The sequence below is a fragment of the Metopolophium dirhodum genome, chromosome 1 (assembly GCF_019925205.1).
Source record: "Metopolophium dirhodum isolate CAU chromosome 1, ASM1992520v1, whole genome shotgun sequence".
NCBI lineage: Eukaryota > Metazoa > Arthropoda > Insecta > Hemiptera > Aphididae > Metopolophium > Metopolophium dirhodum.
The window spans coordinates 19,397,542-19,424,283 of record NC_083560.1 but is presented as its reverse complement, the minus strand read 5'-3'; the positions used below and the strand labels follow the sequence as shown (position 1 = coordinate 19,424,283).

Genomic DNA, 26,742 nt, shown 5'->3' with positions numbered 1-26,742 from the left:
AACTTTGGAAAATATTCAAAATAAATAATATTTGAGAGAATATTATAAACATGGAGTTGGAGATAAAATATACGTAATAAATTACTGAATCAGTATATATATATATATATTGTACAAGAAAACAAATATATTGTAATAATCTTAAGTTTAAGCACGAATGAGATATTGGAATTACTAACACTAATATGGAATATATTGTGGGAAAAATCGGAAATAATCCTTAATCGAATAATAATTTAAAAACTAACATGGATGATTATTATGTAACACCTATATCAAAGGAAATATTAGTAGTATAAAAAGGACAGTTCGTGCACATCGTCCTCGTCCTCGTCCTCGTCCTCGTCTTCCCCTCGCCTTACTCGTCATCCACTCGTCTTGCCGCCGCCGCCTGATCGGTCACGTGACGGACGTAATGTATTATATTCGCGCATGCGTACAACACAGAGTTATCAGTCATATGATACCATATTATTGTACATATACCATATTATTGTACATACACCATATTATTGTACATATACCATATTATTGTACATATACCATATTATTGTACATATACCATATTATTGTACATATACCATATTATTGTACACACACCATATTATTGTGCATATTATTGTAATATTTTTTCTATCAATAAATATTGAAAAAAGGCTTTGGAGAGATTCGAACTCTCGATCTCCGTCTTACATTCTGGCGCTTTAACCCACTCAGCCACAAAGCCGTAATACCAATAGAATGATTCTTAACGTATATAGCTACGAATATTATTGTACACATCTCTATGTAATAACTGGTTGATACATTTATGTATCAAGGACTTATGTTACATTTAAAAATAATATACTTGTACAATTTTATAAAAATAATATTATTATCATCATATAATAACATATTTATAAAAATGTAACATAAAATTCAGGGTAAGTCGACATCTCTTTTAAGGTTTCATCGAGCGTTTTGTATTCATGAATCATCTTAGAAACCCAGATGTTAGACTAGTCGTGTTTTTAACGTTGATCCGTACATTTATGTAATTTTGTCCTTTTATTAGTTTTGTTTATATTTTTATATTTTATAAAATAATTATGTGTCGTGTAATTCTCGAAGTCGACATCACACCTAACAGACGAATTTTACAAAATGCGTAAGTGTTAGTAATTTTTAATTATTTAGCTATATATTTATATATATATTTTTTTTATTCAGTGAGATAATTGACTCGCCAGTCGTTCGGGTAGCCAACCCTGACACTATTATTTATTTAAGACGGTTGCACCAAGAATACTCACTAATAAATAATTCAGGCGAGAGGAGGAGGATATGGTCAGCACATGCGAGATCGGTTTCTTTACGGTGTAATGTAGAATTGAGAGTTGTGTGTATGTTAATGCGTGATAGTCACTATGATCGATCGATTCCTGAAGATGAGATTATAGTAAGTTTAAAAATACGAATATTCAAATATTGTAGATAATATGATTAGATTTACTAATATCAGTTAATTTATTATAGATTCAATTATCGTTTCGTGTTTTGATACAGTCATCTAGATCGATCCGTAGGCATACACAATATTATATTATAATGCAGTTAGTTTACGGGTTCCGAAGAATAGCGATGTTTGATTCGGAACGTATTAGGGATCAAATAGAAACAGAATGGACGATGAATGTTTTAACCATTCTGACATATCTACATTTTGATCTATACACTTCTCGTTTTATTCTTCAAAGAATAAGAAATCTAAACTAACTTATTTACTAAAATTAATGAACTAATAAATAATATTTTCCTTATTACCATACATCAGTTTATATTATTTCAGAAAAACTATATGCTCACTACCTTTACTAGCATAATATCTATTTTTACCTAGCATAATGTTTCTCGAAATATTCAAAAATATTTCAAAAAACCATAATTCTATCAAAGTAAATGTTTAAATAAAATGTTTCTCCCCCTTCTTCACTATAAAAATGTTTGAAATCGACGGACGGTCGGTACCTTACCCCGTGTGGGTATGACCGGTCAGTGTGTATCCAGTCTTCAGTCCGGTGTACACACATTTCGCGATAGTTTTTTACATCAGATTTCTTCAGATACGAAATTATCTACTTATACGAGATTTTTATTTACCATAGTAGGTATTAATTATTATTATTATTTTTTTTTTTTTTATATTTCGTTTGTCATTACCGGAAAAAATGTGAGTATTTTGTTTTATATTATTCATAAGATATTTAAGAATTACATATAATTTATTCGACTTTTAGATGTCTAACAATTCTTCACCGAGTACTCCGGTGTATGAAGGAGATGAGTTTAATAGACGTCTGGCGGGGATACCTATGGAGGGTAGCCAAAACACGGATCACCAGTCTCCAGTTGTCATTGAAGGCAACTTTTTCATGTATGGTGAGATGGTAAGTTAATTATTTTTCTAAAATAAAATTTAAAATAAATTGTTTATTATTATTATTTAGACTCAATCCGGAGATAGTGGTTACTCCACTAACCCGAGCACGCAGGTTGAAAATCGTGACTGGCATAGAGCTTATTCTCCTTTTAGTCCCTCTGCAAGTCCACCTCAACTATCACAGATGGAGAATCGGGTACGATCTTTGTCTCCGGATCAACCTGTTTTTATGGAGGAAGTTTCGCCCGATATGTTCCCGCCGACAACACCGAGGGCATACGCACTGAGGGTGAGAAACGATCTCTTCCCGGAGGTAGTTTCTCAGCCCATGGTACCCCCCGAATTCAACTTGTTAATTGTCGGGGAAATTATGAACACGTCGCGGCATTCTGGAGGGCAATCACCAGAAATGGATTGGAGTGATGACGGAAATGATGAGGAGTTTATCCGTCATATGGAGGCATATGAAGAAGATGAAGAGCTGAACCGGTATATGGATTTGTATGAAGGGGGGAAGTAATGACTGAATTATTTATTATTTTCAAAATATATGTATATATTTTTATTTTAAAACCACGCATTCTATAATTCATATTTCCAAACTATATTAATATTTATAAATATTTTGTTAGCTATGTTAGTAGTAATTTTGAAGTAGCAGATGCTTGCTTTTCTTTGTATGTTAGTAACTAATTTTATATGGCTTCTTCGAGTAACCGACGGAGAAATATCTAGAGAGTCGATGGGAAGAAAATCTATTGTAAGCATGTCGATTCGTATCGTAAGATAGAGTTATTGTTATAGCAGGGTAGAAAATAAACCACTATTGTTGGAGAACACACACGTAGTTAGCTTTAGTAACATAACAACTATTTTTTCTAAAGAAAATGTCGACCAAAATAATTGAGCACATTACTCGAATCACGGATTTATCATAGCCAATGTCTAAATAATATTTTAGTAATACATGGCTTAACATTTTACCACCTCCAAAAATTCTAGACATCAACGGCCACTCGGTACCTTGGTCCGTCAAGCGCTGATGATCGGTCAGTGTGTAACCAGTCTTTTACCCGGTGAAGACATATTTCGTGATTACTACCTTAAGATTTTTATTTTACCAAGTATATTCTTGTTATATTTTTCTCACTTTTTTTTCTTTTAACGAATATAATATTATGTTTAACTGTGGTAAGTGTCCTGCTGTATTCAGGCTAAAGTATAATTTGGCTAGACACGAAAAATCACATAATGCAGTCCGCCTCTCTTGTCCGTCATGCATTGTAACATTTTCCGACAAATCTAACTTGGCGCGCCATATGAAAAACAAACATGGTATGTACAGAACATTTGATATACCTATTATAATTTTTTTTTTTTACGAAGTTAATTTATTTAGTTTCTTTATTATTTTTTTTTTTTTATTCTTTAGGTATTGCTCGTGTACCTACAGTACAACATAATGAGGTAGTTGAGCCTCCACACGCCAGTGTATCCGTCATTCAACCAGAACCACCGGCCCTCAGTCGAACAAATCCAGACGGATACATAGAGCTTGCACCGGAAATACTTGTACCAGACACTCCAGCTGGTCCATCTAACAGAAGTCAAGTCATGCGGGAATCAGCTATTCTCCCAGTACACGAAAATGAGCAATGGCTTGATGAAGAAGCGAGCGACGAAATATGTGTGGAAACGATGAAACATGTTGAGGAAGTGGGACTATGCGATGAGACAGGTAAGATTTTTTTTTTTTTTTAATATTATGGAAGGGATGTATTAGGTTTTTTTTTCTGATTTTTAAAAATTATTTTAGATTATTATACTACTACAAAAAGGGGAAAGCGTATACACGTAGAAAATACGAAAACTGCTAAAAATTCAAAAAAAATACGAATGCAGGTAGTTCAGGAGGCAGGGTTCGTTGAAATAAGTTCATCGCATAATAGGATCGTAGTAAATTATTTCGCGAAAAATATATTAAATATTCGAGATTATATTACTTTTTTATCATCAATTAAATTAGATTTGAAAACATTATTAAAATCATTCGTTCAAAAAAGTCCTATTAAATTTAATTTGAAACTGGAGGCTACATATCACCGAATCAACATCGAAAACTCGTCCGAGAATAGATCGTTCAAGACATCGGCTAGGGCGATTTTCTTAGATTCAGATTTAGGGGAAATAATTGATCAGGCGTACGGTAAACTATTAGAGGAGGAAGAAACATACGTTTCACGTGGAAGTGGGTTTACATTACAAAACATAGATGGTATCATATTAACAGTTTATAAGTATACACCTATGCTTGGTGCAGGTTATTCTAATCTCCCTGGTCGTATACAAAACAACGATAATGAAAATAACGGTAGTGGTGAAGGTGTCGAAAATAATAGTAGAGGGGGAGGTGACGTGAATAATGGTAGAGGTGACGTAAATAATGGTAGAGGAGAAGGTGACGAGAATAATGGTAGAGGAGAAGGTGACGAGAATAATGATAGTGAAGGGGGTGACGAAAATATTGAAAGCGAAGAGGGGGAGAGAGATCAGGTTATGGAGAGAAATGGAGTGACTTATATTTCTTTACCAAGTGAAATTCAAAGAAAACAGGGGACGATAAATCCACAAAATAACGATCAGCACTGTTTCAAATGGAGTGTTCTGGCAAAACATGTCACCGGTAGAAACAGGAGTCGTATCGGAAATAATTACAACCAACATTCTGAAAAATATGACTTCACAGGTTTGTCGTTCCCAACACCGTTGAGTGAAGTTAAAATTTTTGAACGGAAAAATCCTACTGTTAGTATTAATGTTTATGGACTGGAGAAAAAATTAAACCCCCTATTAAAAACTAAGTCGTATATTGTTTTTCCGCTGAAAGTCATCGACAAGGAGAAAGAAGAACATATTGATTTACTATATATTACGAAGGATGAAAAAATGCATTATATTTATATAAGCAATTTTTCTAGGCTTATTCGTTCTCAATCAACGGGGCATATAGCGAGTCGCGTGTTTTGTAAGCGATGTTTTACTTCTTTTGACAATAGAGCGCGTAAACATAGAAAAAGTGGTCAAGCGGGGCTTGACGAGCATATGATAATTTGTGGGTCGCATAATGCAATTTTACCTGTAATGCCTAAACCCGAAGATGTACTCAAATTTAAATCGTGGGAAAATACGGTTCGACATCCCTTCGTAATATACGCGGACTTCGAAGCGCTGTTAGTGAAGAGCGATGAGAGTAGGGGGGATAATACAACAGTCATACATAAACATAAAGCGATGAGCTACGGATTCGTGGTTAAGGCGGCAGATAACGTACCAAAAGAGCTTCTAGAACAATATATGATTCCGGAATCTGTGAATGGTGACCGAGGTAATGTAGACCGTGAGGATGTAGCCCAAAATTTCGTAGACGCGATCGTAGATGTGGGTAGGCGGATAGAAAAGTTACTGAAAACGAATATACCATTAATTATGAGTGACAATGAAGAAAAAACACACCAAGAGTGTAAAATATGCAATTTATGTAATCGTACAGTATTCAAATGTGATAAAGTTAGAGACCACGACCATTTAACTGGTAAATTTAGACAGACGCTTTGTTCTAAATGCAATCTTAAATTACAACAGCCTAAATTTGTTCCATGTTACTTACACAATTTAAGTAACTACGACTCTAATTTTATCATTACTGAACTAGCTTACGATTCCAAGTCTATTAATGTTATCCCGAATAGTGAAGAGAAATTTATTTCTTTTTCTAAATATTTAAGTAGTACTTTCACTATTAGGTTTATTGATACGATGAGGTTTATGCCATCGAGCTTGGAAAGTCTTGCCGAGAATCTTGTTACCCCAGGCCTTGAAAAATTCCGTGAGGCAGCTAAACATTTTGCCGCTGGAGATATGTCACTCGTTACTCGTAAGGGGGTATATCCTTACGAGTATACGGATAGTTGGGAGAAATTAGATGAGGACAGTTTACCGGGGAAAGACGAATTTTATAGTACTCTTCATGAGAAAGCGATTGAGGACGATGAGTATGATCACGCTTTGGTGGTTTGGCAGCACTTCGCGTGTAAAACACTAGGAGAATATTCCGATTTATACTTAAAAATTGATGTGCTTTTGCTTGCTGACATTTTTGAAAACTTTCGAGATGTGTGCATGAAAGCTTATGCTATCGACCCCGCATTTTATTATACAGCTCCAGGAATGTCTTTTCATTGTATGTTGAAGAAGACTCAGATTAGATTACAGCTTTTATCAGATTACGAGATGCTGTTAATGTTCGAAAAAGGTAAGGAAAAAAAAAAGTTTAAAAGTTTAAAAGATTTATTATTATTATTTTTGATTTTATAGGTATTCGTGGAGGTCTTGTGCAGGCGAGCAAGCGGTATGCGACGGCAAACCATGAGAAAGTTCCCGATTATGATGCTGAGAAAGAAAAATCGTGGCTGGTGTATCAGGATTGTAAGAAAAAATATATTTTTTTTAAAAAATATTTTCATACCTTATTTATATAAAATATTCTTAGGTAATAATCTCTATGGTTACGCGATGAGTCAATACATGCCAACTGGCGGTTTTAAATGGGTGAAACCTACGCTTGCAGGATTGAATGATTTGGATGATACTTCACCTATAGGGCGTATTTATGAGGTTGATATATCATATCCAAAAGAACTCCACGATCGGCATAACGACTTTCCGTTTCTTCCTCAAAACGCTACACCCGTAGGCTCAAAGGTTCCAAAACTGATGGCGACCCTAGAGACAAAAAAAAACTATATTGTTCATTACAGAAACCTTCAGCAGGCCATTAAAAACGGATTAATAGTTGAAAAAGTAAAACGATATTTTTTATTATTTTTTTTTTTATATAATATTATAATATTCAAGTATTTCATATTATTATTATTATTATAGGTGCATAGAGTTATTCAATTCAATCAGTCAGGGTGGTTAGCTGAGTATATTTTATTGAATACAATTTTGAGGAAGAACTCAAAAAATGATTTTGAGAGTCTATTTTTTAAGCTTATGATTAACGCTGTATTTGGTAAGTTACTTTTAACTTTTAATCTTTTGTTTTGAACTTTTAAAAACTTAATTTATTATTTTACAGGGAAAACCCTTGAATCGATGAGGCACAGATTGAAAATGGAAATAGTAGTGAGTGATAGACGATTACAAAAACTCATAAATAAATCGACATTTAAGCATTGTACTTCGTACAGAGAAAATATTTCTGCTGTAACGTTGGAAAATAAAATCATTGATTTCTGTAAACCGATATATATAGGTAAATATTTTTATATTGAATTTGACCATGACAGATATAATAATTTTTATAAAATTAAGGTTTTGCGGTCCTTGATATTTCGAAAAGTTTAATGTACGACTATCACTACGAGGTAATGCAGAAACATTACGGAGAGAAAATCAAACTCATGTATACTGACACTGGTAAAAATATATATATATTTATTTGTAACTATGTATATTATAAAACTACATTCATACTTATTATTTTTATTTTAGATTCACTGGTGTACCATATATTCACCGATGATTTTTACGAGGACCTATTAAACTACCCAATCTTACTTAACCGGTTGGATACTGCAAACCTTCCACAGGATCATCCCTGTTATATCGCCGAACGTCGTAAGGTCCCAGGGTATTTCTCCGACGAAACTGATGGATTGATTATGACAGCTTTTTGTGCTCTCCGTGCTAAATCATATGCTTATAAAATCGAGGGGAGAGGGGCCATTCAACCAAAAGAGGAGATTAGGGCAAAGGGTATAAGACGTCATGTAGTTGATAACCACATGACGTTCGAGGACCATCGGATGTGTCTGTTTAGTGAACCCGGATTAGTAGTTTATAAACAGAATATTTCAATTAGGTCATTCAACCACCAGCTAATGACACTCAATACAAACAAATTGTCTTACAATAATCATGACGACAAGAGATTCATTCTAGATGACAAAATACATACCTTAGCTTATGGACATTATCGTATAGAGTATGAAAAATGAATAAAAGTATATTTTATTTTATTTTACTTACATTATTTTTGAATTTTATAGAGAGGCTAAAGAACTCGAGAGGGAACTTGAGAGGGTGGAAGCAGAGATGGTAGCAATGATGGAGGGTGTAGGATATTAAGTTTTATGAAGATAGTTTAATATATTATAAGTACCATGTATATAGTATAATATTATATAATTTTTAAGTCTGTAAATATCATGTAAATATCATGTAAATATCATGTAAAAATCATGTAACATTTTCTGTAAATATTATGTTTATGTATATTATTGTTTTTATATTTTAGTTATTATTTTTGTATGTATATTTATTAAATTATTATATAACTAAATGACATGTAAATAACCTGAAAATAATTTATTTCTGTAAATACTTTGTAAATATCATGTAACATTAATACTTTATATCTGTAAATACTTAGAAAATATCATGTAAAAATCTTGTATTATTTTCTGTAAAATTATATTCATTTTTTATTTTTTTTTTATTTCATGATTAGTCTTAATAATATATTTAATCATTTTTTTCTGTTTCAGATCAAAGGAAAACAATATTAGTATATATTTTTAATTAAAAACCTTGTAAATGTTATCATATATAAATGTATATGTATATATGTTAACATATTATATTAAAAACCTTGTGAATGTTAACATATATATAAATGTATGTATATATGTTAACATATAAATAAAAAAAAATCAATGTTAAAATATAATATTATTATGTTTATTAAATAAAATGTATACATTCACAATTTTTAAGAATTATTTACAAACCATTTTCTAATAGCAAATACTTTATAAAATGTACATTGTTTTGGATTAAAATCCATATGAAAAATACAGCAGGGGTGAGTTTCTCCATCACATATTTCGTCCAAACGTGGACATCCAAGGTCTTCGATGTTGATTAGTGCGACTTGAGGTATAAATTCTGTAAGCAGCTGTTTTTTCTGTTCACCTTTGACGTAAATGCAGGAGAACTTTAAAGAATTCAATATTCTACTTAGTTCTTCATACTCAATATCACCATATTCTATAGATAGTTTATGATAGTTAAGTTCTAGCCACTTATTAGTTTTACGAGATTTATTGTCCTGCTGAGATTTTGAATTTTTAAAAATCCAGTGTTGGCTCGCAAATGATTCTATATCAACAATAGATAATTCTTTAATAAAATATTTATTGTTTGCTCCAAGTACGCATTGCATGTCTGCGATAGCCGACGACATAATTTCAGGTTTATTAAATGTATATAAAAATTACTAGTAATGTAAATTATACAATATTTTATAAGACAGAAATACTTTTAACACTAGCACAGGACTACCAAACACGATGATGTATACAGCTCGACTGAAATTATTTTTCAATATCGCATACCAAATTATGAAATTAAGTTTTCTTAATATTTTTGCCTTCCATGATCAGCAAACGTGAATTTAAATCTGAAATATATGTTCCATGATTCGGTAATGAATTTTCATAAAATATTCCGGTTATACGATTTATTTCAGCTTTTAATTGGGCAACGTCGAGTCCCTGGATACCGATTGCTGTACTAGTTTCAGCACAGTCATTAAATAGCTGCGACATACGATTTTCACAATTTAATACAGACTTATTACTTGATTGTATATTATTTTCAAGCAATAGTATCTTATCACTTAGATTAACAATATTATTTTTCAAAGTTTCAATTTCTTTCTGTTGGAGTTTCACATCATTTAGAATTGTTTTGTTACTTGACTGAATATCTGATATAATTCTTTTAGTATCACTAGCCTGAGAACTACCGAACACGTTCATAGTTATAAAACGACTGACGCTATTTTTTTACATCACATGTATTTATCCAACTATTATGCGTATTATCAAATCCTAACCACTTGACGTACATTTGATTCTGTTTTTTACGTATAATTTTTTCAATTAAATATTCGTTTGGGAAATTAGTTTTGTTTATTTCTTCAGAGTAAAAACAACCAGCTATAGGTTTGCCCATATAATCTTGTAGTTGATAAGTAACGGGTAATGTTTTATTTATTTTGATAATCTCGAATATTTCTGTAGACCAGTTTGGTAGATAACCTTTTGTGAACACACCCTTTTGTGTACTGATACGAACATTATCACCAACTTTGAACTTAATTTTTACAGTATTAATTTCACGTTGTTTTATTACCACCGAAGCGGGGTTGGAATCTGCTTGTATCGGTGTCATTCCTATAGTCCTATGGTATGAATTATTGTATTCGTCAAGTAACTTTGGTAAAATTGAAACCCATTCGTGTGACCCACGTGCAGTGAACTCTTTATACATTCTCCCTTTCAATGTACGATTCATCCTTTCCGCTATACTCGCTTTTAGAATACTGAAAGTTGAGTATTTGTGTATGCCATACTTGGTCATCAAAGCGTCGAAAGTGGTGTTGTAAAATTCTTTTCCGTTATCGAGTTGTAAAAGTTTTGGTGAACGATCGAGTAATATTTTTGACATCGCGCTAGTGACTTCTTTACCCGATTTAGACTTTAATGGTAATGCCCAAGAAAATTTTGTAAAACAGTCAATTACAACCAGGATGTATTTGTAACCGCCATTTATCTTTGAATATGGTATCATTTCAACCAAGTCAGCTTGCCATAAATCATTTTTTCCATAGACGTTAACTCGACGCCTAGTGAAATTTTTCCTTGCTGGTTTGTGAAGTTCGTTAGCGATTTCCCGTTTAGACATCTGGAATTCGCTTTATTAGTCCGGCCTCGTGTAATTCGTCGAAAATCGATATTATTTCGTTTGAAACGCTTGTATTGCCGGCTGCTTTTGACGCGAGAAGCAGACGTAATCGGTCGACCAACTCGTTTGGATTATCCCAATACACTAAGTTATTTTTCTGTAATTTCATAGACAGTTCGCCACCCGAGGGGAATAATTTACTGATAATTGTTGAATATTTAGTACCACCCTTTTTTATTTTATTTCCAACTGTAGATAAATGTACCGATGTTTGAGTTAATATAGATTTATACTCATCTAAATCGTTTTCGGTATAAACGAGTGGATTTTTCAAAAATATTAACTGTATAAGACCCGAGGTTAAGGTATAAACATTACTGTCGATAATTAAAGTGTTTTCTAAGAATTTTACTTCTTCTTTGCCCAAGATAATATGTCCGTTTGGAAGTTTTTTCGGACCATAGATTTTATCCAAGTCTGTAGACTGAAACCAATTTTCAATTTCTTGTTGATAGTAGTCCAAAATCGAGTTTTTTGATTTATTGTTAGTATTTTCCTTGTTCAATCGTGGTTTATTTGATATTTTAGTTAACGGATCGATAATTGGTTTTAATGTCTGTGTCATTAATTGTTGAACATTATCCGAACCTGTTTTTAATGCGATATATTTACGTTTAATACTTTCCTTAGCTTTAACTAGCTCATCTAACACAGTAGTTGCTTCCGTCATGACTACGTTTTAAATGATAATATTTATTAGTTGTTTCATCTTATATAACTACAAAAGTATCAAACCCAAAACGATAACGTCCGTTATCACGCTCACTATCTTTACAAATAACAACAAATGTAAACCTCTCACGGTTCCAACATGTTACACAGAAATGTTTAAATTGTGTATATGACATGTCCCCAGAACAGTGCTCGTTGTATACATGTTTTAAATTTGTTTCGTCCTGTTTAAATAATACTATTAAATTTGCGTTGTCACGTATCAGCTGTTTTGGTACTTTTGAATAACTCTGGGCCAGATAGAATATATCTATTTTATTGTGGCGACCTCGAGAAAAATAATCTCTTATAACGTTTTGGTGTTCACCAATAACATCGTCCAAGATAAAAATTGAATTTGGTAAAACTTTCTCGGGTGGAATTACTTTATCATTCTCGAAAAAGGTAAAAATGTTCATGTCATCTATTCCATCAATAATACGTTTTAATAATTTATATTTAGGTTGTTCCAGCGTCTTGGAGTATATGTAAACGTTTTCAAATCGTAACCCGTTTTCATCGACTAGTAGAAAATATATCAGATTGGTCTTACCACACCCCGAGCTGCCGAGTACCAACGACCTTATCGTATTTGGGAAAAGCTCTCCATGTCTCTGTTGAATTGTCTCGGGAGAATCAATATTATAAATTCGGAGTTTTTTCTCTTGTTCGATAAAGCGCATTTTTTTTTTTTTTTTTTTTTTTAATTTTTCACTATAAATATAGGTGCTATGTTAGCGATAGCGTCACACGATGTCTCTCGTTCGTAAGCGAAACAACAATAAAGGCTCCGGTCTTATTAACTCTGTTATAAATCATTTACCCGTGGAATTACATTTACCTGGTTATAGGTAAGTCGCTACAATATATTATGACTAATAAATCCGTTTTTAAATTTTGTGATTAATTGTTTTTAGATTTGCCGGTCCCGGAACCAAATTGAAACAAAGATTAGCACGAGGAGAACGTGGTATAAACAGACTTGACGAGTTGGCCAGAGCGCACGATATCGCATACGAGGAAAGTAATTTGCTAACTGATCGACATAGAGCAGACGAAGTATTAGAAAATCAGGCTTGGGAAGTGTTTAAATCTAAAAACACAGGTATCAAAGAAAAAGCGGCGTCTTGGCTAGTCACTACAGCCATGAAAGTCAAACGTAAGCTTGGAGCTGGTTGCGGATTTAAACAAATGGTTTTGGCTGCTAAAAATTCCATCAAAAATAAAATGAACGAAAATAATATAACAAAATTAGTAAGAACATGTCTGTCAGCTGCGAAAAAAAATTAAAAAGAATAAAAAGAATAAAACTAAAACACCGAGAATTATACCGATACCGAAAAAAGGTGGTGTTCTACCTTTAATTCCTATTTTTGCTGGTTTATCAGCATTAGGCGCGCTTACCGGTGGAGTAGGTAATATAGTAAAAGTCGTGAAAGAGTTAAATTCTGGAAAAAGCACACCTATTCATTTAGGCAAAGGATTATATCTTACTCCTCACAAGGGTAGTTCTTATAAAATCGTAAAAGGTAAAGGTTTATACCTAGCACCACACAAGGGCGGGTCGGTTAAAAAATCAAGGTCAAAAAACTAATTTCTACGTTACCCGATAGAGCGTTGTACGATTATGAGATTATAAAATACGCTGACATGTTGAAAATTCCTCATTTCATCGGTGTATTTGCTAGAGACAAGTTACCTCGACGAGCAAAACATCAAGAGTCAGCTGTAGTTAATTTAGACATCGAAAACGGTACAGGTACTCATTGGGTAGCGTATAAGAAAATCGGAAAAAAAGTTAAATATTATGATAGTTATGGAAATTTAACGCCGCCGCTAGAATTACAGAAATATTTCAACGGTTGCAATATCGAATATAACTACGAGAGACATCAGAAATATAACACAACAAACTGTGGTCACCTGTGCTTAAAATTTTTATCATGTACACTATAACGTTAACCGGTAACTCTAGCGAATTGTCGTGTGACTTTTTTCCACCGATAGAAGTCAGTAAAAATGCAAAAATCTGTCTGTTAGGTTTTCAAACGAATAATTCTATTCCTAACGTAAACGAAAAGTGTAATAAAATATGCTTCACATACAGTAATGATAACAATATGAATAGCGACAGCTATGTGATACCTACCGGCTCTTATGAGTTGAATGAAATTGAAGCAGCTATAAAACGTGTATTGCATAATACAGATACTTTATTCGAGTTGAGAGCAGATAATAATACACTAAAATGTACAATGTTTTGTAGTGAAACTGTAGATTTTCGTATGACTGATAGTATAGGACAGTTGTTGGGGTTCAAAAATCGTAAATATGCTGCTAATGTCAAACACGAATCAGATACGTTGGTCAATATTACCAAAACAAACTGTATATATATCGATTCAAATCTAGTTATGGGTTCATTCGTCAACGGTAAGCAGTGCCATACAATCCACGAGTTCTATCCGAATGTTCCTCCAGGCTATAAAATAATAGAGGTACCAACACATTTGGTTTTTTACTCCATTAATTCTACATCTATAACACACGCAAGTATAATTTTAAAAAATCAGGACGACGAGTTGATCGATCTACGGGGCGAACCGCTATCAATACGATTATTAATTCAAGACTCGTGATGGGGCTTCAATTTTACAATATAAATAGGGCTGTATATGAAAAACCCGTTAGTCGTGTTAAAAACACTAACAAGGTAACAACTCCGAAGAAGAAAAAATATTCGAGACGAAAACAGACTAAACATAGTCTAACACCTGATAATTTGGCTTTTCTACGCTCGATTAACGTCATTTAATATGGACGACACATATTTAGACGTGACGGCTGGTTACATCGACGATTGTAAAATAACACAAATTGATTATCATTCTTTTTTACCGTATTCAACATCGGCTCTTTCTAATAATGATGAGGTGCGTATTGCTTTACATAACACAGAGTCTTATACTTTACCATGCGAGAGTTATATTTACATCGAGGGGACAATAACCAAACCTGCAGAAATAACTGACGAGATTAGATTTATAAACAACGGACTGGCATTTCTTTTCTCCGAAATGAAATATGAAATAAACGGAAATCAAATTCAGAAACTCGTCAATCCGGGTATATCGACCACATTAAAAGGATATTGTTCGTACAATAAAACAAATATTTCCTCACACCAAAACGCTGCCTGGGATAGTGATTTTAAAAATGTTAATAAAGATTTTATTGATAGTGGTAATTTTAACGGATGTATTAATCTTAAACATTTGTTTGGTTTTTGTGAAGATTATAAACGTATTTTAATCAACTGTAACCAGCAACTCATATTAAATAGATCATCCATCGATTTAAATGCTATTAAGCAATATAAAAATAACGAGTTAGTGGACGGTGCTAAACTAAAAGACGCTAAAATAAACATAACAAAAATATTGTGGCGGATGCCTATAGTGAGAGTTAGCGATAGAGAAAAAATTCGACTGTTGAAAGTAGTCAACAGTCAAAAACCCCTGACATGTACGTTCAGATCGTGGGAACTATGTGAATACCCATTTTTACCTCAAAACACTTCACATTCGTGGAAAGTAAAGACATCCAACAAGTTGGAAAAACCTAGATATGTTATAATCGGATTTCAAACTGATAGGAAAAATAGCACAAGTAAAGCAATGTCATACTTCGATCATTGTAAAATTAAAAACTTGAAAGTCTATTTAAACTCCGAAGTATTTCCATATGAAGATTTTCAAAGTGACTTTAACAAGAATAAGATGGCGACATTATACCGCGCGTATGCAGAGTTCCAAAAATCTTACTACGGTCACGACGATGTAACACCTCTATTGAACCGATCAGAATTCAAAAATCACTCTCCAATCATAGTTGTTGACATGAGCCGACAGAACGACAACGTGAAAATGTCAACTGTTGACCTCAGAATTGAACTAGAAGCTGATGAGGCGTTTCCAGCTTCCACTTCCGCATATTGTTTAATATTACATGACCAAATTATTACTTATAATCCATTTAACGGAGAAGTAAGAACCTTGTAAATATTTAGTGTAAATACTTTTTTGTAAACCTTAATATTTATTGTAAACCTTAATATTATTAAATAAAAAAACTTTTTTCTTATATATCACGTCTTTTTTTTTATTTTACATAAATTATTTATTTTACATAAATTATTAGAAAAGTCTACGTTTTACTTTACGCAACGGTGTTTGGGGTTCAGCACTAGTTGATCGAGATGTCCGTGGTGTCTTGAATTGAGACGATGCATGGTTTAGATTGAAAAAATCAGGCCCATCATTTTCGTCGAACGACAGTTGTTGGCTACAGCTATCATCGGGTGACGTTGGACCATCAAAATGATCTATCGGCTGGAAAAATAAATATAAAATCAATAAATTGTTTTTACTAAAAATTATTTAATAAATTACCTTAGATAAATCATAATCCTCATCCGTCAGATTAAATCCATTACTTCTAATGGGGTCTTCGTACGATTTGTAGTTACCAGCGTTGACAGGTGAATAGCTTGGTATCATTAATGACGGGCTTCTAAAATTCATGTCATATGGCTAAAATAATATAAAAAGTATTAAATATTTTATATAATATGTGATAATAAATTTCTGAATTACCTCTGGGGTGTTTGGTGTCACCAGACGATTCATACAAAGTTCGGTTAATTGTATAGGTGCAAACATTCTGATTTGGTTGAGGAATTGGTTTTCACTGGTTTGCTTAACTTCTTGGTTGTTAATGAAAATTTGCATTTCTCGTACATTATTAGGCGGTGAATCCACTTGAAGAATTTTCCCGATCAAATTCTCGGAATATTCGTTCATTTGTTTTATAATTTTGGGTTTGATGAAAATATCTTTTTCCCGTATACTCGCAGCAATACTCCATTCCAAGTTCTGAAGCTGAATTAGATCTGAACGATTCAAAAGAACTCTACACCCGTCCTCAGTTTTAGATTCTATTACTAAAACATTTACTCCTACATACACCATACTCGATAATTTGAAAAAATCTGTCTCGAGAAATGTATTTCGTTTATATGATGTAGGTATTTCTAGTATAAATGATAGCACGTTACCCATAAGCGAGAATATTCGTCTTAGAAAATCTGTTGACAACTTTACGTAACGTGAAGAAGTCAATATATGGATGACTGTTTGGAAATCATCAGTCGGATCGATTCCAACAAGTAAAAATTTTCGAGAGGTAAAGTCCAATGTGTAGGATGTAGAATCTATTAGGGTAGCCGGAGTTGACGGTGGAACGTACGCAAACGGCTTCTTTTTGTAGATTGCAGCATTGTCAGCGATCGAACCGGCCATGTTATTAGTGATTTTAAAAACTTATAAAAACTTGAAATTTATTAAGACTTGAAAAAACACTAACAAGAAATAAAAATGTACGTGTAGTATAGTATAAGACTCTGAACACACTGAATAAATGGCCGCTCTTGCAGGGTCAAGCGTCTGTCGATTTGAGTCATTATTCGGTGGGGGTAGCATTATTAGGTGGGAGTAAATCACAACAGATGAGAAATTGAATAACAACACCTGCCGTAAAAGGTGTAAGTGGACAAGGCTTAAAATATACAAAGGGTATACATTTATAACCTTGTTGTTGAATGTTAACAAAAGATAGGGTATGTCGGGACACACATATCGTTGCCTGTACACAAAGGGGTATAGTCACAACCCTTGTCGAAGAATGTTAACAATAGATATAGGGTATGTCCAACACATGTCTCGCCATAGAACGTTATGGCGACAGAAATTTAAGGTTAAAAATATACAAAGGGGTGAACATGTGTAGTGTTGTTGAATAATGTTAACAATAGATAGGGTATGTCGGGACACACACGTCGTTGCCTGTATACAAAGGGTATAGTCACAACCCTTGTTGAAGAATGTTACCAATAGTTAGGGTATGTAGGCACACACACGACGTTTCATTCCTGTATACAAAGGGCCTAACATGTGTAGTCTCAACCCTTGTTGAAGAATGTTATTGTTAACAATTAGTTAGGGTCTATCGGGTCACACAAGACGATTCATTCCTGTAGAATGTAATTGTACAAGAACATTATTCTTAAATGTAACATAAGTCCTTGATACATAAATGTATCAACCAGTTATTACATAGAGATGAGTACAATAATATTCGTAGCTATATACGTTAAGAATCATTTTATTGGTATTACGGCTTTGTGGCTGAGTGGGTTAAAGCGTCTGTGCTATAGCTCGGGGGTCGTGGGTTCGAATCTCACCGCACTTTTTTTCATTATTTATTTAATGAAAAAAAAAAAAAGTTTTCAATAATATACACACAATAATATGGTGTGTGTACAATAATATGGTATATGTACAATAATATGGTATATGTACAATAATATGGTGTATGTACAATAATATGGTATATGTACAATAATATGGTATCATATGACTGATAACTCTGTGTTGTACGCATGCGCGAATATAATACATTACGTCCGTCACGTGACCGATCAGGCGGCGGCGGCAAGACGAGTGGATGACGAGTAAGGCGAGGGGAAGACGAGGACGAGGACGAGGACGAGGACGATGTGCACGAACTGTCCTTTTTATACTACTAATATTGTATTAGAAAAGAAAAGAAAATGATCATGATACATAATAATACTGTTATACTATCAAGAAAACTAACCAATATAAAATTAATTATTGTAAACATTGTATTTTCTTTTTGTTGTAACGTAAAGTATATTGTGTATTGTACTTTATATTATGTAAATGCAAAAAGCATAGGTTAAATACTATGTTAACATTATTTGTAAACAATAAATAATATTTTAATCAATGTAACTAAATTATATATGTGCAAGATTTGAATTTAATGCTTTATTATAATTGTATAAGAAAAAAGATTCTGAGCGAAGACTATGATATAACAAAAGATGTTATTATTGTGAATAAAGTAATTTATATTATATAACATGTACGTTTTTTATAATTTTATATATATTTATAAAAAAGGTGAGTAAGTGGATGTCGCTCTGCTGTACAGTAAGTGATAAGTGGGTCACAGTAATGGATGGTGTTAAATTCGAATTCAATGATATAATATCATTGTAAAAGAAAAACGTTTCTGAGCGAAAACGGTCAGTCAGCCTATGATATTACCAAGTAAATTTGATGATATTATTTTAACGAACCTAATAATACGCATAGTATATTATTGTGATCGTTTGCCTTAGAAACATAAAGATTGGCACATGGTATAATTCGACTAAATAAATCAAAGTCATAAATCCTATTAGAATACCTGTGGAAATATAACGAGAGGGCGATCTTGAACCCGCATTTCAATAGGTCCTACAACCTCGCCTGAATCATAAATCATAAATATATGAATATGATATATAGATATTACTTATAACATATATATATATAATGCACAGAATCTAAATATTAACGGATGGCGTATAGCATATATTGAAAATACAATAACAGGATACGATTCTTGGAATAACCAGGCGTGGGAATGTATCGATAATAAATTAAACAACGTCCTGTGAAGTCCACGGATATGTCGATAGACTAGGGGGAAGTAGGAGAGCAGGAGGCCCTTTAAAACCAGACCCGAAACGGCCTGTAGATTAGACGTGATTTACCATCGTACATGCGAGCACCTTCGGAAGAGACAGTATAACAATTTTGTCAATTTGGACTTAGAGTATTTTATGAAGAGGAATTTTAAAATATACAACTTAACTTTTCAACAAGTCTAATTATTTTGTCAACCTACCAAGAAATCCTTTACCAACGGTCTTGCTATCTGCATATTATAAGCTAAGCAATTAACCCAATTGCTAGTTTATAACACTGGCGCAGTCGAGGACGGAATCTTTTGGAGCCTTATATTTAATTTTCACGCATTTTAACACAACAGATACAATTTTATTGATATTTATAGAAAAAAAAAACTAAAATAATACAAAACTGACAATGTCCGTAAACAGCTCAAAAGAGTCAAATTATTTTCAAAATTTTATCGTGTATAGAAAATGCTAATACAAACATTCGGTGAAATTTTCAAGTATCTACAGTTATACGTTTCTTAATTACAACAAAGTAAGAACGTTACATGAGATATCGAGTGGATATCAAATGTTGTAAAAATATGAATTTCAAACGCTCATAAAAATTTAATTTGAGTTTCTTGTAGACATTTTTTATTTTTGATAAAGGTAGAAAAACTTATGGATAATCTTGTATTACATTTTCAAATCTTAGATTTAAAAATAAAATTTTCTTTGAATTTCTAATTTAAAATAATTTGTCAATGTTCGTAATTTTTCCGTATTTTGTCAAGATTTGAACTTTAAATGCTTATAAAAAAAAAATGTGACTAAGAATTTTTAAACTTTTTCATCTGCCTTTGAAAAAATAACCTAGTAGCCTTCTATTTTTACCCAACGGATAAAATGTTATTGATATTTATAAAAAAAAAAACCAAATAAAATGGAAACTGAAAATGTCCGTAAACAGCTCAAAAGAAGTCAAAATATTTGGAAAATGTTATGGTGTATAGAAAATGCTAGTATACTGTAGTTCACAGCACAAAGTTTAATCATTGGTAACGTGTTATAAAATAATAGTATCACAAAATTAAAATTATGTATTTCTCAGTAGTCACTTACAGAAAATAGCCTTTTAATCAGAAATATAATATAATATACATTTTTGGAAGCACCCTGGGTAGGTACTGAACTCTAAAATGCTGGGACAAACTCGGGCTATGTAAAAAATATGACCTTTTTTTCCTTTTTATCAGTGGCGAGGCAAAGGGGTTAATCGGCCGCGTCTGAGTGTTTTAAGGGGTGGTGGTGATTAACAGCTCCTAAGTAGTTTCAAAGTGTAATCTATCAGTTATTTTTCAGATATTATAAAATGTTGTCTGGAACTGAGAAAAAAATTCAGTGCGTTACACATCCATTCTAAAGAGTCATAGAGTATAGTTAATAGGTATAATAATAATATATTAATATGCCATATTGCCATTGATACTTTCTGCATAATTTCTTAGTCATTTGGTTTTAATTTTCACATATAATGCGTATTCGCTCAATTTCATAGTATCCAGTATAATAGACCAATATGAAAATATTTTCCAACGTCTTTGTGTCCATCATATGACTTTATATTATAATAATTTAATAAAAGTTAACTATGTAATTTTTGTGACCATCTAAGATTTTTGACAACAATTATACAAAAACTGGCCAAGTGCCAGCGGACTCGCGTACGAAAAGTTCCGTACCATTCTCTATAATAATAATAATAAATTCGCGCAGTCACGCAAAAGACGTACCTACACCGCGGTAATGGTTGCGTATAGGTGGTACCCGTACCCGCAGCCAGCCCCGCCGCAACCAACGGTGCATTTCGGGCCCGACCAGTGTTATAATATATGTTGGCAACACTGCATATATTATATATTCTGACGGATTTTTAGTATTTGTTGTTATAGCTGTCACTATAGGAATACATCATCTGTGAAAATATCAACTGTCTAACTTTCACGGTTCATGAGATACAGCCTGGTGACGGACGTAACCCTAAAAAGCAACAAAATTAAATTAAATGGAGATAGTCAATTTGTAAAATTAAACTATTTTATCGCATACTAATGTAAAATTCAGTAAGTACCATCTACTAAAAAAAAAACAATAAATATGTACTATTTTATGCCAGTTTTTCATAAAAATTGAAAAACATGTGATGAAATATGATAATTTGAAACTTCAAAGTCAACAATTAAGAAATCAAAACACCAATTTAACTCTTTTGGAGACCAGTATATAGGTGTACAATTGTACAGCTGTACAATTTTCGAAGAAAATTCCAATTCATATATGATTATTATCGTAGTATTGTGCCGATTAATTATGGGTCATTAATATATACGTACGTTTACGACATAAGTCATAACGTAATAAAAATCGTAGGTGGGTACGTAGTCTGCAGTATATACTTAATCATAATTTTTGGTGACAATTTAACTACTACTTATATTTACGATGAAAATACAATATTATATTGTCACGCAATGTTAATGTGTTCCTATATAGTATAACCTTGTAAGGAAAATAATGCGGCCAAGTATAATTGCTCAACTCTCAAACTATTATTTTTAAGATAAAAATAAAAGGACACTTTAGCTGCCATTATAATATATACCTACCTATACCTACCTATAAATTATATACTTTTTTTTTTTTGTATGTTTGTTTATTATGAACTTTGTATAGATACCTATGGAAAATTGTTGTAATATTTTGATCAAAATTATAAAATGTAATGTTGGGCCTTAATACCATCAAAAATAAGAAAAATGCCCTAAAAACAGTGGCGTGACGAAGGACTTTATTTGAGGCACGTGCGTCAGCTTAAAGGATGGTGGGTGTCCTGGAGACTAGGGGAAATTCACCTATAGTAAATAATTTATTAAGTACACACTAAGACTAAGCCAATCATTCTCAGTTACCATTTAAGTAAAATGTAAACACGTAATTATTTATATAAGTATTTATAATTACTAATATAAATTATTGTGCCTTATAAGTTAATGAAGTTCGCCACGCCACTGCCTAAAAAAACACTACTTAATCCTTAAAAATATGCCCTAAAAAACTTTGAAAATGTATTTAAAATCAATAAAAACACAATTTTGAATTTATAACTTATAAAAAAAACACATAATTATGAAAAATGTATCTTATAAAAAATATTTAAATACAATAAAACCTTTTCTTGTCTTCGCAATTATCTTCTGTCCATCTTTTTACCCTAAAAATTATCTTTACCTAATTGCGGGTAATAATATGTTGTCACTATTGTATGTATGTATATTATACGTGTGTCTACACGTGTCGACAATAGTTTCGTAATTTCGTAACATAATAAATGTTTATTTTTATTTTTTTAGAATGAATGTTCATACATTTTTATTTTATCCATTCCTATATAAATATGACTTATTAGCTTTATAGCTATAAACTACGGTATACCGGTATAATTGCAACTAACATATTAATATCAACGTTTTTTCGGTGAGCTAACTATTTTACTCTCTTTTATATTTTCTAATTTATATATTGATTGATCAGTATTATCTATTTTGGGGCTCTGAAATTTCATGAAATATTAATTCATATTAATGAAAGATAGTAAAAAACAAATATAAATTTAAAATTATAGTAGAAAGTACAGTAAACACCTTTACTTAGTTAAGTATTAAATATTAATGAAAATAGATTTATAGATTTGTATCTTCGCTATCTACATAATATGTTTATGTAGAAACTCAAAGATAATATGAATTTGGTTGAATAATGGTTTTGATTTCGTCTACGTTTATTAAAAAATTTACGATATTTGATACATTCAAAGAAAAGTGACTTTAAGTAGGTAATTTGAGAAAAATTATTATTATTATTATTATTATTATTAATTTTTCGTATGATATTTAAAATCATGGTTGCTGAAAACAATATTGAAATACTATAATCATAATTATAATTATATATATATATATTATATGTTTTTTATTATATCACGATCCGGAATTAATAATAACTAAACATCTGTATAGCATCATATAGTGCGGATTTTATGAAACATATACCAAAAATAAAGTTAAAAAAATTAATATTTTTTTCAATATTTCCTACTCATAAGCCTAATCCATTTGTTTCAATTATTGCATATTTTGAGTTTTGTAAGGACAGCTAAATTTACTAACGTAATGTGCTATTATTATTTAGGTATTCACATACCTATTCCCTCTTTCAATTTTAATAATTTTCTCTTTTTTGCCGATCACATAATCACTTGATCATTCTTTAGTGTTTAAGTAATTAAAACTATGTAATAATAAATGAATATTATATCTCTCTTATCAGTGCCATTTCACCCGCACTTACAATTTTGGAAATATTATCTGATAGTACTTGCTTATAATATTGTTTTTTTATATATATGCGTGCGTCTGTTTGTGATATATATTTTATTAGTACAACACTGAACTTCAGCGTATTTGATACCACCGTAATAATCTCAGAGCGCTTCTACTATAATACAGGGTGTAACAGATAGAACTGATTTTTGGAATAACTTTTGTTCTAATCAATATTTAAATATATTTTTTTTTATGTATGATTTATAGCCACATACGCTACACATATATTATCCAAAAAATTATTTTTATGATTTAACACTAAAAATAAAAAATTTAAAATTTGATTTAAATTTTTTGGGTACATTCAAAATAGCCTATTTGTGCAGCTTTGTATAAGAACAATTTTGATAGTCAAAACATTTATCTGAGTCAAGTGGTTTATTTTTTAGAATTATTTGAAATATCAATATTTTTTCTTTCAAATTGTACATATTATTATCATTGATATAGTAAAATATTGTAGATAAGTAGAATATTAAGAACACTTCACGTGGTTTTTAAAAACCTAAATTAATACTTTGGTTGCATACGCCATAAAGGCTACTTAATAATTTTGAATTATTGGTTTTGTGGAAGTGACATATATGTTTAATTTCCAAAATTGTTTGACACTCACGGTGATCAAAGGTTCTAAATCGTTTTTATAAAATTGTCCAAGAGAGTAATTTTAAGGTTTGAGTTTAAATATTTTACTCATTGAACAACTTTTTTTGAAAATTTAAGTTCTTAGGCATGCATCAACTTGTATGGTTTAATTCACAACATTATAATAATAATTTTCTGTATTAGTTGGTATTCAAATTAATAAAATACAAATTATGAAATGTTTAGTATCTAAAGGTTCTACAATATTATAACCTTTTCATCCTAAAATAAAAAAAAATATATTTAACTAGAACTTTTTCATTCTTATTTTTTATTTTTATTACTGTTAGCAGAATCCTTTTTAGGATAATGCTTTTTCATTGCTACCAATCTTCTAACAAAAACAATGTAATAATATTATGAAACATCGAAATCTGTATCTCAATCGTCAAATTCTGTTGAATATGGATTAGTGTAATAATTATTAGGTACTTTTGGTAGTGATTAATTTCATTAGATTCATTTTGATACTAACGTATTGATTTGGTTCTATTAACCGAGCGTTTTCAATTTCATTAAATTGTGTTTATAATTTAATTTTTGGAGATTTAGAACCTTTTACTTTTAAAAAAAATGTTAACAATGATCGTATAATCATAAATGATAGCTTAAAAGATGCGCCTTTACTTTCTAAAGCCATTTTAGTTAAAAAGTGACTTTTGAACAAAAAAATGAATTAGAACCTTTTCGTTCTAGACCCACGTAATAAATAACGCCACTCCGGCATAAAATTAGATATCTACAAAATACATTTATCATAGTTTTCTTAAAAAAAAAACATATTTATTATTTCACGAACGCCGTCCTTATATCGGATTGGGATAGGTTATCGTCGGGTTGGAAATCAAAAACGTACTATTGCCAAAATACTGATTTTTCGGGAGAAGCGATTTTCTGCATCTTAACATTTCCAACAAAAACATAGCATTGATAAACAGACAAATAATTTTGAATTAAAAACTATTTTATAATATATTATTAATATTTAAAACGATTCAAATGTCTTAAATATTCTAGAATAATATTTTTATACTTAATTTAAACTTTATTAAAACAGTTTTTAAAGAGAAAAATATAATTTATGTGCATAATAGGTATTATGATTTAATTTATGATAGTACCTAACGTGAGGTGACAACTCCTATTTATGAATTGTATTGTAAGCGATTGTCGTCCAGTCATCGTTATTCGTTAATCGTAATCACCATTAATTAATAATCGTACGTCTTTTACGACTATTTTTGTGTTTATTTATTGACAACTTCTAAGTAGTATTTATGTATTAAAAATTGCACGACATGGTCATTACTAGGGCTAGGATTTATATGCATTTGCAAGTTTTTTTTTTCATAAGTCAAAATTGTTTGGTAGTCAATTTGGCCTCGATTTGGTTTATTCTCGTTTAAATAGAACCAATTTTTTTTTGCATATTTTTGCATATTTTGAACATAATGCATATAATTGCATATTCATAGATTATTGAGAATTTAATTTTTTACTTAAATTTTTTAATTTTTATAAGTTATTGTTAATTTTAAATGGTGTTTATTTCACGAAATCGATAGTTTTTGGTATCCGTTGAATTGTCATAAATATATAGTATAAATACTACATATCGAATCTTATCTTGGTCGGACGACCGATAGAATTACTTACACATTGTTATACTGTGAGACAGCATAGAATTATTTCGTTAGTCCCTACGTCGTGTGATGCGTAAATGTGTGGTTATTTAAACTTAATTATTCGAGCGGATCATCGACTTAATTATATTTCTATACCATATCTCTTATAAACCGTACACCGTAAAACTATACTTTGCTATATTTTTATTCTACTACTGCAGTAAGCAGTTAAGTTAAACAGATCCCGATTTTATAAAAACAATTTTAAATATAAATTATTTTTAACTAACATAATTTATTGGTAAGAATGATAATATTATTTATCTTACTGTATCACCCGTGCTTCTGATATTCTTGATGCAACAATGACGGACTATAATTTGAATTAATATATTTTCTGAATAAAAAACTATTTGTGTGTATACAGTACGG

At 31.4% G+C, this 26,742-nt stretch overlaps 4 protein-coding genes across 6 annotated transcripts; 3 read left to right on the top strand and 1 right to left on the bottom strand.

Moving 5' to 3' along the window:
• Window positions 1-300: 300 nt before the first annotated feature.
• LOC132935274 (uncharacterized) lies at window positions 301-2,945 on the top strand. The gene is made up of 2 exons (XM_061001764.1): window positions 301-2,429; window positions 2,490-2,945. Exons 1-2 carry the CDS (start codon window positions 2,280-2,282, stop codon window positions 2,940-2,942), a joined length of 603 nt encoding a protein of 200 aa, XP_060857747.1. The 5' UTR covers window positions 301-2,279; the 3' UTR covers window positions 2,943-2,945.
• Window positions 2,946-4,309: 1,364 nt separating this feature from the next.
• LOC132935273 (uncharacterized) lies at window positions 4,310-9,046 on the top strand. 3 transcript variants are annotated; one of them, XR_009663203.1, is made up of 4 exons: window positions 4,310-6,734; window positions 6,797-6,907; window positions 6,972-7,903; window positions 7,979-9,046. XR_009663203.1 is itself a non-coding variant. In XM_061001763.1 (3 exons), the coding sequence occupies exons 1-3, from the start codon at window positions 4,319-4,321 to the stop codon at window positions 7,361-7,363; spliced, it is 2,919 nt and encodes a 972-aa protein (XP_060857746.1). In that variant the 5' UTR covers window positions 4,310-4,318; the 3' UTR covers window positions 7,364-9,046. The 3 variants fall into 3 exon arrangements, 1 of the variants encoding a protein (XP_060857746.1); XR_009663202.1 differs by having other exon boundaries at window positions 6,972-8,471; window positions 8,536-9,046; XM_061001763.1 differs by having other exon boundaries at window positions 6,972-9,046.
• A 5,777-nt stretch (window positions 9,047-14,823) lies between these two features.
• LOC132933666 (uncharacterized) lies at window positions 14,824-16,009 on the top strand. The gene is made up of 2 exons (XM_060999940.1): window positions 14,824-15,927; window positions 15,986-16,009. The coding sequence occupies exons 1-2, from the start codon at window positions 14,824-14,826 to the stop codon at window positions 16,007-16,009; spliced, it is 1,128 nt and encodes a 375-aa protein (XP_060855923.1).
• Window positions 16,010-16,157: 148 nt separating this feature from the next.
• On the bottom strand, window positions 16,158-17,687 carry LOC132935606 (uncharacterized). The gene is made up of 3 exons (XM_061002205.1): window positions 16,663-17,687; window positions 16,459-16,599; window positions 16,158-16,398 (listed from the first exon to the last, which is right to left on the bottom strand). The coding sequence occupies exons 1-3, from the start codon at window positions 17,365-17,367 to the stop codon at window positions 16,204-16,206; spliced, it is 1,041 nt and encodes a 346-aa protein (XP_060858188.1). The 5' UTR covers window positions 17,368-17,687; the 3' UTR covers window positions 16,158-16,203.
• Window positions 17,688-26,742: the final 9,055 nt, after the last annotated feature.

Coding starts and splice junctions, on each gene's coding strand:
- LOC132933666 (XM_060999940.1), top strand. CDS start 14,824: ATGGACGACACATATTTAGACGTGACGGCTGGTTACATCGACGATTGT. Junction 15,928..15,985: donor TGAGCCGACAGAACGACAAC/GTGAAAATGTCA, acceptor AGGCGTTTCCAG/CTTCCACTTCCGCATATTGT.
- LOC132935274 (XM_061001764.1), top strand. CDS start 2,280: ATGTCTAACAATTCTTCACCGAGTACTCCGGTGTATGAAGGAGATGAG. Junction 2,430..2,489: donor TTTTCATGTATGGTGAGATG/GTAAGTTAATTA, acceptor ATTATTATTTAG/ACTCAATCCGGAGATAGTGG.
- LOC132935273 (XM_061001763.1), top strand. CDS start 4,319: ATGCAGGTAGTTCAGGAGGCAGGGTTCGTTGAAATAAGTTCATCGCAT. Junction 6,735..6,796: donor GCTGTTAATGTTCGAAAAAG/GTAAGGAAAAAA, acceptor TTGATTTTATAG/GTATTCGTGGAGGTCTTGTG. Junction 6,908..6,971: donor GTGGCTGGTGTATCAGGATT/GTAAGAAAAAAT, acceptor AAATATTCTTAG/GTAATAATCTCTATGGTTAC.
- LOC132935606 (XM_061002205.1), bottom strand. CDS start 17,367: ATGGCCGGTTCGATCGCTGACAATGCTGCAATCTACAAAAAGAAGCCG. Junction 16,600..16,662: donor TGACACCAAACACCCCAGAG/GTAATTCAGAAA, acceptor ATATTATTTTAG/CCATATGACATGAATTTTAG. Junction 16,399..16,458: donor AGGATTATGATTTATCTAAG/GTAATTTATTAA, acceptor TTATTTTTCCAG/CCGATAGATCATTTTGATGG.